At 42.3% G+C, this 13,232-nt stretch overlaps 1 protein-coding gene across 1 annotated transcript in view; it reads right to left on the bottom strand.

Annotated features, from left to right (window-relative positions):
• The window catches only part of GADL1 (glutamate decarboxylase like 1), a 170,279-nt gene that overhangs the window by 115,825 nt on the left and 41,222 nt on the right, over nt 1-13,232 (bottom strand). The window contains exons 5-8 of the mRNA XM_040479987.1: nt 10,331-10,437; nt 9,515-9,630; nt 3,765-3,844; nt 3,588-3,642 (exon numbers count right to left, since the gene is read on the bottom strand). Coding sequence (XP_040335921.1) covers nt 3,588-3,642; nt 3,765-3,844; nt 9,515-9,630; nt 10,331-10,437 — 358 coding nt within the window. The remainder of the gene's footprint in view (nt 1-3,587; nt 3,643-3,764; nt 3,845-9,514; nt 9,631-10,330; nt 10,438-13,232) is intronic.

Below are 13,232 nucleotides of genomic sequence, written 5' to 3'. Positions count from 1 at the left end.
CTTTAAATTGAGATGCACGGGAAACAAAGTGATGGTACACAATGACTCCGTTTGCCATCTGGGGAGACACTGGTGACACACGGAATCCAGCCCATCCAAACCCGTTAGAGCAGGGCCAGTAGGGGATAGAGACCCTGGGGAACCATAGGCTTTAGGAATTCTTCCCTGTGATCAACTACCAACAGATTACGTCTTTATCATGTCGGTGACCTAAATAAAATGAGACCAGATTTACATCAATCATTAAGAGAAAAAGTAATTTCCTAAAAGCACTTAAGGTGCGCCTTTCATGTTTGGACTGTTCCTTATAAACCCTATGACACCCTGAACAGTTGTGAAAAAATATCTTTGCAGGCTATTACAGCCTATTAATGAGTTTTCCTCACCTTTTTAACAATCTAGCTATAAATATCAGGCCCAGAAATTAAACTTTTGCAATCTGGATTTAACCTTCCATTTTTTTTTCCCCTTTCTCATATCTCAAGCTATCAGTGAGAAAATTCAGTGGGAACAGGGTTGATTGCGTGCTGCTGATGAGGTGTATTCCCTACGAAAGTTTGTCACTGAAAACACTCGTACACAAAAGCACTTGCGAATATCCAGTGGTTATACGAGTTTGATCTTTTCATAAGAACTTCTGATGCTCCTGTGGTTTTCAGCATCTTTGTAATGGCGTCAAATAAAAGTCACTGCTCAACAGATTTTTAATGGATTGTGGTGGGCCGGGGAACTGAATCCCAGCAGAAAAAAAAATTGACGCGCTGGCCCCACATCTGTAGCAACACGAGTTAAAAGCTTGAAACAGAAGAGCAAGGTCTGAAGCTACTGGAAAAAGAAGCTAATCGCCAGGTATTATCTCAGAACAGACACAAGGTTTGTCCTTGGTGAATCCAGACTCAAGTTTTAACTAACTTGAAAGAAAACTGAGGAAACATACCCACTCTCACCCCATCGCCCTACTTTTAAATGTCCCTAAAGCGATTTTCACTTTTTCAAAACTCATCTTTTCAAGTTCTCAACTTCAGGATATGTCAATTTTCATGTACTTTCATTGTCGAAACAAACAAAAATTTGAACAATGAAAGTACTAATGACTGAAGCAGAATAAAACCCATCAAATATGCTAAAGCATGCATCCTTCATGATATTAAAGAAGAAAAGTCGCTTTGGCTATCTTTAGGGGATGCTAGGCAACTAACTCATTAATATGAAAACTGGTAAATAAGGAGAAAGAATAAAACATTTATCCTGCCCTCACTGTGCCAACGGTTCCTCTTGGGAAACCAAACAGGAGTGAGGGAAGGTTTTCTTTATGGTAGTAAGCCTGCCATTAAATGAAGGAGGAACAAGGGAATGAATTAGAACATCACCTAAGGAAATAATGGGTGTGGACAGAGATCATCCATGGCAGCAAAATTCATGGGGTGAGAAGCCGAAGCAGACGTCTGTAACTGATGGACCAATAATACCAGAACCCACGGATCAATGGCAGCACAAAAAGAGACAGGAAATGTGTCCCGACTCAAGGACAAAACGCCACCTGTGAAGAAGCCTTCCTGGTAAAAATTCCAACCTAAGTCCCACTGACTCTCAAAATCTCACTGTCAAGTTACAGGGAATATAGGGAACAGATGGATCCTATAGGGAAGGGAACACTTAGATTCTCAAATTCCTGATGTGATCGACAAAAACCACAATGTGGAAAACTCTACAGGATAAAAAACTTGGTTTCTTCAACAGATCAATTGCAGGGAGAGAAAAAAGGAGGAGGGGTAAGCTACAGATTAGAAAAGATTTGTGTGATGAATCAACCAAATGCAACATATGGACTTTGAATCCTTATTCAAACATGCCAACTATTTAAAAAATGCCATAGGAGAAATTTTAATATAGAGTGAAAATTTGATGATATTAAGAAATTATTTCTTGTAATGGTGTGTGTGTGTGTGTTCTTTTTTAATAAAGAGAGAGTATATACCTTTTACAGATATACTGAACTATTTATAGATCAAATGATACGATGTGTGAGACTGGCTTCAAACTAACCTAGTGGTAGTGGAAGGGGGTGGGGTGTAGACAGAACAGAGCAGAAGCTAACAATTTCAAAGTTGCATGATGGTATAGAGAGGCTCATTATATTAGGTTTTATATATTTGAAATTTTCCATAATAAAAAGTTTAAAATTCAAGAAAGAAAGAAAGAGTGAAAAGAGAGTGGGGAAGGAGGAAGGAAGGAATTCTATGAACCATACGGAAAGCACAATCGATTTTCCGCGCCCCCACCCCCACCCCCAGACAAGCATTAACGACATAAACAAAGTTCTCTTTGATAGGAACGTATGTAGAAAAAGATAAAACTAGGGGGAAAAGGATAAAATTAGAACGCAATATCTGTGGCTCACAGCAGAACAATCAGGTTGTCATATAGAATTTTACCTGAGAGTGAATGAAATCTGATAATCTGTCTCACCAGACAGCTATCAAGCCGACTTGTCATCAAAATGTTAAAAAAAAAAAAGATAAATATAGATCTAAGGACACACAACTAAAGCCAATACACCTGTAGTAAAGGCAGAATTTTTAAGTACAGAATTTCAACCCGAATGCAATGAGCAAGTATGCTCTGGTGATAAGGTGGTTTTTAGGAAAAATTAAAAATGTGAAGAGTAAAATAACAGAAAAGTATTAAAATAAAAAATACAAATAAAGAGCCTATCCTTCTTAGAGTGTGAGCTCGTATGAGGAGATCCTTCTATCCCAGCTCAAGGCTGGGCTTTCTGGTTTTCAGCAGCTACAGCAGTTGCAAACCTGATGCCGTCGCTACATTCTGGAAACACAGGGGAATAGTCTGAAGCTCCAAGAGCAGCGAGAGCTGTGTTGGGATGGGAGGGAAGCAATGAAGCAGGTGCACCTAACCCAGCAGGCTTTGGATCCAAGAAGCAAGATGGCAGCCACCAAGACAACCACGCCCCCAAAAAGCAGGTGTCAGGGCCAGCCTTGGCTGGAATATGGCAGGTGAGGGGGCCAGGCCTTGCCTTCCCAGCAATGGGTATGTCAGCTTTAATATATTCTGGCAGCTAAGGAAGGGAGGGCATTCTGCCAGAGCTGAAATACTAGGCCCATACCCCAAATAAGGTGATGGGTATGCCATGGCTTTGTGTGGAAGCAACCTGGGAGGGCAGATTGCTCAAGAAATCAAAATCATTGACTGCAACCCAGAGACAACTGGTCTGGCCTATAGAATTCTCAGGCAGTAGTTAGGTAGGAGAGTGGCTACAGGGGTCCTGCTGGAGAGGCTGGGCTCTTCTTTGAAGGCTATTCCAGGCAAGAATCCAGAATATGGTGACGTCAGTGTTTTAATAGGCTCCAGCCACCTGGGAATGAGAACATCTGAGAAGCTGCACAGAACATGGACAGCCAAGCACCTGGAAATAGAACATCTGTAAATGAGTTTCCCTATTTTAGTGCTATCCAGAACCAGCTCTCTTCTCTCTCCCACACACAGAAACGGGCCTGGCTGCTACAATTCTCTCCTTTGTATCCAGACACGTGCCTATGTTCTCCTTCCCTCTTTTTCTCCCCTCTCACCTCTTTTCTGGCTTGCCAGATTTGCTTCTCCAGTTCCTCAGGTATCATTTTACCTCTAAGAGACACAGATTTGAGATGTTCAGTTATGTTTAGTAGTGAACAGACATTGGTACTGCTTTTTTAAAAAGTATGAATTCCCCCTCCGCCCACCAGGCTTCCGGATCCTGTCCCCATTACCTTCCATCTGTTTCCACAAAGCAAACATTCTCTGTACCAATCCCAAGAAAGGAGGCTGCTTTCTTCATAGAGTAATGACACTAAATTAAAAGGGACAAGGGAGCAAAAGGAAAACATGAATACACAGCATGAAAAAACTATTGCCTATTATCTCAAGTCATATGGCTGAGCCCAATCCTTGGAACATGATTCCATAAAAGAAAAAAGAAAGTAGTCACTTAAATGAGCTCCTTAATATAGTGGTTGAAAACATCGACTTTGGTTGGGATCAGAGAAACTAGGATTTAATTCCAGTTACAGCTATGGAATCTTGAGAAAAATAATGTACACTCTCCAAGCCTCAGTTTGCTAATTTAAAGTGGGTGTGTCAATGCGAATTCATTTGTTTTTCATAGAAATAAATACATGTAAAGGGCTTAACACAGAACCTGACATATGGAACAGACTTGGTCACTGGAGGCTGTTGTTTTTCTATAACATTGAGAGAAGTTTCTCTTGACGCTATAATAAGACTCAACATTAATGGAAACAGAATCTAGTCCACTGCTGACTCAAAACCCTCCAAGGAGGGAGCAAGACTCTGCTTCAATAACTACAATCACAAACCACAGCAGAATTTAATTGTTCTCAAAAGCAAACAATGGCTTATAAACTGCAGATCAGACCCTTGACGAATCTGGCTCAGTATCAAACGTAAGATCAAAATTAGGCATTCAGGAATGCGGCTAAAACCACAATAACAAAAGTAATAGTAATTTCTGGACACACTACTTTCTGCAGCCCTGGTGTGAATGAGGCTCAAATGTGGCTCTAAAATTAGGTCTGACCTATTTCCTACTGGAAATGGCAGTATTTGCTTTAGATTGTTGGGACTTTTTTTCCTACTACATAAAGCCTATAAAATAATTAGCATTCAAACATTGGAGATGTCACTCTTTATACATTAGTGTGGACAGGTGGTCAATTAATTCTGTCTCATGCCAGAAAAAATGAAGGTGCGAAAGGACATTATTGTACCAAAAACCCTTAGTAATTTAATTTGTAGGTATGAATACATTAAAAGAGTAGTCATGCCTTCACACTTAACTTGATATATTCCCTCAAATGTGGTAATTTTTTTCTTCCTTTGTCAAGAGAGTTTTATTGGAAGCTCTTTTTTTTTTTTAACTCTGTAAAAATAAATGCAGAAGTAACACCATCAGGAAAAATGAAACCAGCCTAAATAATTAATTTCCAAGTATCAAATAGGACACAGCCAAGTGCCTGTAGGATGCATTCATTTCAAATTGTTACAAGAACATATGCATATTGAGGAGTAATAATGTATATGAAAATGTAATTAATTCTCTACTTGCTACATCAGCCCACCGCAGCTAAGGTGACACAGCCAAGGTGAATTATTTCTCACCAGAGACTTGGGCTCTGGCAACCAAACAATTATTGATCTCGTAATAATAAAGTGTAGCCTATCCCACGGACATCTGCCAATAAGGAAAATCCCATTGCTTTGGCCTAAGAAATAGCAAAATGTCCCAAAGTATTGGATCTGCTGAGTAAAAAACCGGTAATCACAGCAAGAATAGCTTCAGTGGAGCTATCTTTAGGTACTTCGGGGCAAAGTATAGTCCAATGTCAATCTCAGATGGATAGGGACAGATTAAAAAAAAAAAAAATGTCTGCGAAACTGAAGTCTAAACATCTAAAAGCATCAGAGGAAGCAAAGAGCCCTGGAAGGGGGGACAAAAAAAGAAGGCAATGCTTTAGACGTGCTTAGTAGTTTCAAGGAAAGGAAAAACCTAGAAGGTTGGAGTTCAGAAGTAACGGCTGCATTCAGAAACAAATGGCGGCTGCTCCCATCTCCGGCAAAAGAAGTCAGTCAGCCATTCTAAGACCCAATCTGCCCTCAGGTTTCATTCGTCCTACAGAAGACACAAAAGTCTCAGTGGGCTTTTATTTCTATCAAGATAAAACAGCAAGTGTCTACATGAAAGACAGGATTGCACTGACGTTTTCCTTTCTGATTCCAGAAAGGATTTTTTTCTGTGACCTTGGGCTTCTCGGTGAAGCACCGCTTTCCCCTCCCATAGATGGTGTTCCGGACAATTGGACTCCCTCCTGGTGCTGACTAATCCGATGCTCAAATGAGCTCCAGGCGGTGGGGTCTGTGCAGGTCATGTGTTGGGGAATGAGGGAGAGGGATGTTGTACAAGGACTTCTCCAAAAGCACACAGCTGGCTCAATTCCTAAAGCAGGGTCGGAACCCAGCCTGACGTCGTAGGAAGCACCTGCTCGCCTGTGGAGAACACCTGAAATAACACCCAAACTCAGGTCACACTTGCCTAGAGAGAAGGGCCACGGAGAGGGCAGTGAATGAGGTGGTGAGGAGGCACGACGCTGAGAAGCGCACCTGGCCTCTCTCACCCCATCCCAGTCTCCATCCTGCCAGAGAGGAGCTAGGCCAACGGCTGGCTGGGCTGGGAGGGGAGAGTTTCTTTCCTCCCCTCACTTTTTAGTAGCAGACAATGATCGCTGCTTTATGCTGATTCCCACGATGACTTGAATTCCAAACCTATGGTTTCTATAACTTCAGGGGAATTCATATCTAACTGCTAATCAAGCCATAGATTTATGACCTTTGTTACTTTTCTCCAAGTGTCCCCTCTCTTTGGTTCCTGTTCAGCCTGCAGAGGCTGCTGTGGATACACTGACAGCGCAGGTGGCTCTGTTATGATGTTCCAGGTCCGCATCAACAATTGGATTGCAGTCAAAACCTCCAGTATGCAAAAACACCTTCAGTGGAACGTGCCTATAATCTACATCCGATGGTACAAGACAGAGATGGAGTGGTTACCCTGAAGGCCTCATAAAAACTGGAAAAAGAAGACCACCTAATATTGTTTATACTCACAAATAATCAAATAATCAGAATAATCACAGGGCCAAGGGCCAACACCTAAAAGGAAGCAAGAGAGGTATAGCAAAAAGACTAACACAGGGTTTAAGACCATTGAGGAAACACAGCCTTCTTTAATTCTTGTGTTTTTTTTTAACTAATGGATTGCTTTGAAGGTGATCACCAAAACATGAATTAAAATAATGCAATACTATGACTTCAGGCTCTCTGGCAGAAAGAGGGAAAGGAATGAGCAACAAGGCAGGGTCTGGATGGATGGAATGAAAATACACATTTGGAGCTACGGTGTGTTCAAAGCTATGGAGTTTTCCTGTAGAATTCACGTGGTTGTGAGCTGAGTGTTTGCGTCCCCTCAAAATTCATGTGTTTAATCCCTAACCCCCACTGTGATGGGATTAGGTTTGGATGAAATCACAAGCGTGAGACTCTCATAGGAAGGGAAGACAGAGACATCTCCCTCTGTCCACAAGCATAAGCTGAAGAAAGGCCACGTGAGCACACGATGGTCCCCAAACCAGGAAGCAGGCTCTCACCAGACACTAAATCTACCACCACTTTGATCTTGGACTTCCCAGCCTCCAGAACTGTGAGCAATAAACGTCTGTTGTTGAAGCCACCTGGTCTATGATATTTTGTTACAGCAGCCGGAGGAAACTAAGACGTAGCCCTAGTTCTTGGGTTTCTGGTTCCATCTTCTGCTGGCATGTTAGCCAGGGCATATGTCTTACCTCTTTTTGCATATATAGCTCCACCAGAGATGTTTAAAAACATACTAGTTCTGGTTTCCCAGCTGCAGAACAGCTGCAGAAGAGCTTCCCCTTTGCCGGACAATTATTCCAGAAAAGACCTCTAGTAAAACCAAAGAACGAAGAAGGCAAGAGTAAAAGCCCTGAGCCGATAGCAGGGGCGCTACTGAATCCGCTTTCACAGGCGTGGAAGTGGCCATTCAAACGCAGAATGGACTTTGCATTTCCGATATGCTGGCTTCCTTCAACGGAAATACCGAAGTTTGGAACCCAGAGAGGGGAACTCTACTCCATAATAATCCCAAAGAACCAAGTGTTTCCCCCAGATGACTATATTCCCAAACATTCTTCATTGGCTTTCACCGTAAGAAGGTTTTGGGAAGAAGGGCCTCAGGTGGCTGAGTTAAGAATCTCAGATTAGATGATTCCTTCCAGACACTTCCCACACTTGCTGCCCACTTTGCACTGAACCAATCAGAACAAAGGTTAGACAGAGACGGAGGAAAACATGGGGGTTCTCCTACCCTAATAACTCATGCTCTCAAAAGAAAATAACAGATACGGGAAAGCCCAGCCAGAAATAACAGAGAACTCATAGATTTTGCCCGCCTCGTGTGGTTGACAAGAGACCTTGGATTATCACAGAAGGAACAGGAGCTAAACTCTTCCGGCCAGGGATGTGGGGAAGAGGCAGTGGTGGGATGGACAGAGGCACCCGCTGGAATCGCACAAAAAGAGAAAAGGAAAGAAAGAATCCCTTTCAGATAAGATGGTACTTCAGCTTGTGGGTAGTACTTCTACCCACATTACTGTAGCTAGGTAATTCTCCTCCTACTAATAAATCTAGCACCTCTGTGTATCTGTGATGTGCCAGATCCTACTCCACATGCATTAACTCATTCGGTCCCTGGAACACCCCACTCATCTGTGACTGCGGAGCTCCTGTGCCTGCTGGCTTGCTATGATGGCCCCAAATTGTTCACCTCTCCCCGTACTCATGTCCTTTGCCAGATGACTTTGCATCGAGGCCCCTTAAGAGACAGAGTCTGTTTTTCCACTTCTCGGATCTGGGTTCCTTCCCGTCGCATAGTTACACCAACGAAAATGTGCCAGTTCTGAGCCTAGACTCAAGAGGCCTGGTGGGGTTCCAGGCTGTTTTCACCTGCACCCGGGTCGTGACAACACACCTGGACTAGCCTGCTGGAGGATGAGACACGTGGAGCAGAGAGAACTCACTGGAGTTGCCCCTGTCAAGCCCACTCCTGGATCAGCCATTGGGCAGCCAGCCCGCAGACAGATAAGAGAGCTCAGCCAAGAGCTGCAGAACTGGCCTGGCTATCTCAAGGCTCATAAGCACTGAGAGATAGCTATAGTTCTACACCACTGGACTTTGGGATAATTCGGTGCATACAACAGCTAACTGATACTTATTTTAACAAATTAGGAGACTGAGGCATGGAGGGGTTAATCAACTTACCAAGGTCACTCGGATAGTTAGTAGTGGAGACAGGAATTGAATCCAGGCAGCTTAGCTCAAAGCCAAAGCACTTACTTAAAATCGGACCTCCTACTTTGGCGGAGAGTAAAAGGAGATAGGGGATTGTGGCAACACGAAAGCGTGTGTGTGTGTGTGTGTGTGTGTGTGTGTGTGTGTGTGCGTGTGATGGTCACTGTTTCTGAATACCTCCCTATCCTCTTGAAAAGCCTTTGTGTTAGCCATTCAAAGCCATCAGTTTTACGAGGAGACGTGAGTCTTCTGACATAGCTGATAAGTTCTAATAAATAAGACACTCGAAGGAGAGATTCACAGAAAGAGATAGCACTTTCAAATTGAATGTTCCCTTTTCTCAAAGAAAAATGTGATAGACTATAAATTTTAAATCAAGGTGATGTACAAAACTGAGTGGCCAGGGGTTACAATATCAAACCCATCAGAATTTCCTTTGGAAGAAAATATGATGTTAGACTTAGGCATATTAGTCACACATGGATAGGATAAAAGCATATCAGACGCCCCAAACACACCAAACCCTCTTAAATAATGCATTCTCAGAAAAATCTGTATCTGATATCGAAAATAATTGTTTTACCTCTGCCGACGTGAAAAGGATTAATCTTGGCAACCCAGACAGCCCCTTTTCCTTAATATCGGGACAGTATTTGTATCTAGCTAAATTCATTGCATACATATTGGACACTGAACCACCTGCAAAAACAAAATTGAAATGGCATATTTATAGCATGAAAGTATAGTTCCCTAAGTGCCAACCACCGTGCAAGACATGAATGGCCGTAGCTGTTCTGGTCTAATGACAAATCTCCGGAAGAGTCTTCTGAGTGCCGTGTCCCACACATCACTCCTACACACTTCCTAACCTCCAGTTCCAGCAATTTCCAACCTCAGCAAAGACTGGCATTTGGCTCTATTCTCTCATGCCAGAGTTTTTCCAAACTAAGAGTTTCAATCTAAGGACGTGGGCCAGTACCCAAGTCTTCATAGTTAATAATATTCTGTCACCTGATTAATAAAATGATAATACATGCTCATCTACGGTCCCAATAAAGGACCGTAGGATAAACAAAATGCGATTCAGAAATCTCAAGTAAAATTGACTGAAAAACTTCTAGCCCTTCCAAATTCCCAGGAGCAGATAAATTCATTTGTTAGATATAAATCCTAAATGGTAGATATCTTATTTGTTTAAAATTTACGTCAGTTATTTAGCATTTATGCAAATGTTGTCACTCCGGGAAGAGGAACACGCCAGATTCTCAACAAATAGCATTATTAATATCCAACCTTTTGGAATATGTAAATCTTCAAGGAGTTGTTCCTCACGTAATACATAAATAAATGTTTACATGTTTGCAATGGAAAGGAGATGGCAATAACTAGCTGTACTTACCTGGGTTAAATATTCCATCCCCTTCTTTCCAGCCAATAAATTCAATCATTTTCTTCAGAACCGCTTCTTCCACTAACAGAAACACTGGGGACACCTCATACGTATAACTAGATAGATATAAAAAACACTTCACTTCTATGACTAGAGTCAAACCATCCCTCTGGTGTCCCGAGAAATGCACACAGAGTTTTATTAAACCAAGTGGCTATGGACCTGTGGGTGGAGCCTCTGTAGAGTCTTGGGCCATTTATCCAATTGGAAATAGAGACATGTGCAGTCAGTGATAGCGCTGGTCATGATTTGATAAATGCCAATAGCTGGTGGCCTTAGGGATATGCAAGCTACTTCAGAAGTCTTAATTTACGGGAAGGGAGAGATAAAGGCAGTGCATCTAGAGTTTTTACATTAGCTATGAGCAGTGGCCACTTTATTCTCTGGATGCTGCTTTGGATGCTAGTTAAAGAAAAACCATTGTCATGGTAACCAGGTGTTACTAGATTACAACCATGAATACCCTAACAGTCAGCTCTAGATATTCTACATGGAAACTACGAATCCTCAACTAGGGTTTCCTCTATTACATTCCTGTGTTTGTGCAGATGGGAAGTACTCTGCGGGGCATCTCTTATTAGGTGATGATTTTATTGCAAAGCACTACCCAAATCCCCTGTCACTGAAGGGTTTGTTGCTCTGGGCTGAGCTGCTATTGCCAGAGAAACGAAGTTAGCCCCTTGGGAACTGCGTCAGCTTCAGGGAGCCACCTTTCCCAAGGTCACAACCTTTCCTCTTATGACTGGGCTAGCTGGAGGTGTAACGGTCACGTGGACCCAACTCCAGACCACTCTAAAGGGCCATTGTAGCTCCAGAGATCTCCATGGAGTCGGCCAAGATTGTCACTGAGCCTGCATGACAGCTGGACTCCTGTCTCCCTCCACTCCTGCTGCCTTCCCCTCCCTCACCCATGTCGATCCCAAAGGCATTCCTTAATACACATCCTGCTCGCTCAATTCCATCTAGAGCAGTTTCCCCGAGAACCAACCTGGGAGGGTGACCATGTCTTGTTTTGTGATGTTTGAGTCACTTCTTTCTCCAGATAACCTGACAGAGACTAACTGTCTATATTCTCCTTCTCTGACAATCGGGCCAGTACATTAAAGTGTATCTGAATAAATGGGTACTCTAAATATGTACGTTAAACAGACACACTTAGACTTACAGTCACAGGATTTAATGCAAATATTTTAACATCTGGAAGGGAAAACATTGGAAACAGGGCAAAACAAAAACACAAAATGAAACGAAACAACAAAATAGAACACCACAATGTATCACCTCCCTATGTGCCAAGCACTCTCCAGACACCATGTCATCTCGCAAACAATCCAAGTTCTATTTCCAACCATGCTAGGCAACCAGTTTACACATAGCAAAAGTGTGGGAAAAAGTATATACGTTTATGTGTACCTGAAAAATGGTGAGATAATCATCCACTTTTTAAAAAAAATTAAGTTTAAGGCTGCCTTTGAAAGCCAGCCAAACTTTGAACCTGAGAACAGGCATGGAAGAGGAGAAGAGGACATCATGGGATGCTCTCAGGACCTCCCATTTCGAGGGGATTGTTCAGCTTAGCAGCAATTGAACGTTTTGTAAACCTCTCAGTGTTTCAACTAAAAGAACCCAGGAAGGAAGGTAGAAAACCCAAGATCCACAAGGAAGGGTTCACAGAGTTGGGTAACTTAACTCTCTCTTCTGGCCTATCTACCACTTACTTAACTGTTCTACTCACTGTGAGCTGGTATCATCTCGCATTACGCACACAACCTTCTCTAACTGAAGTCACCAATGACATCCATGCTGCCAGTTCTGGGGACAATTTTGAACCTCTGTCTTCAGTCAATACTCAACAGCATATGATTCTAGACACACTCTCCTCCATGGCTTCCATGCCTTCCTGTTTGATTTTCTCCTTCCTCTCTCTCTCTCTCTCTCCATGGTAGGCTAGCCTTCCTCCTCCCGATGGTAAAATATTAGATGTCCTCAAGGCTCAGTCCTGTGCTTCTATCCTCACTCTATACTCTGTCCTGCAGACACTGCTTCTCCATCTCCTGATTTGTTTTTATTCAAAGTGTTTTCATCCTGCTCATCAAAATCATTCGTTTGGCTTTGAAAATATACCGGTGCTTGGGACATAGCCACAGAAATTCAGATTTAATTGGTCTGGGTTGGGACCTGGGCCTCAATACATTTTTTGGAAATGTCCCAGTTTGATTCTAATGAACAGAAAGAGTTGAGCTTTACTGACTTCAGGAATCCCATCCACGCCTACCATTTCAATTATCAGCATTCACCACAACTTCTAAACTGATACTTTTCATAGAGATATCAGCTTGGCTGATACATACTATTGGATATCTCAAAGTCACTGTAAACTCAATTGCTCACAACTGAAAACTAAATTCTTGCTCTTGCCTTTTTTTTTTTTTACCATATCTTTGAAAAACAGTCCCCTCTTCTAATGCTTCTTGTGTCAATGAATAAAATGACAGTCAACCCAGCTACAAAAGCCAGAAACCCAGGCAACATTTTATAAACCTCCTTCTTGTCCTCATTCCCAAGTTCCGATATATTACCCAGGCCTTTCTGTTTTATCTTCTAAACACATGTTTTTCTCTCTATTCTTATTACTTCTGTCTAAGTCCAAGCTACTGTCCTCTCTCGCCTAAGATAATGCCCTCCTGATTGGTCCCCTCAATCCATTCTCCATATTTCCAGTGATCTTTTCAATAAGCCAATGGTGCCTCATGATTTAGAAACCTTTACAGCCTTTCCTTTGTACTTAGGATGTCTCACAAACATGGCCCACTGAGTCCTGCATATCTGGTTTCTATCCATTTCTCCAATC

Source organism: Herpailurus yagouaroundi, unplaced genomic scaffold, assembly GCF_014898765.1.
Source record: "Herpailurus yagouaroundi ecotype Mexico unplaced genomic scaffold, PumYag 159, whole genome shotgun sequence".
In the NCBI taxonomy this organism is placed as follows: Eukaryota; Metazoa; Chordata; class Mammalia; order Carnivora; family Felidae; genus Herpailurus; species Herpailurus yagouaroundi.
This window is presented reverse-complemented; position numbering and strand designations above follow the sequence as displayed.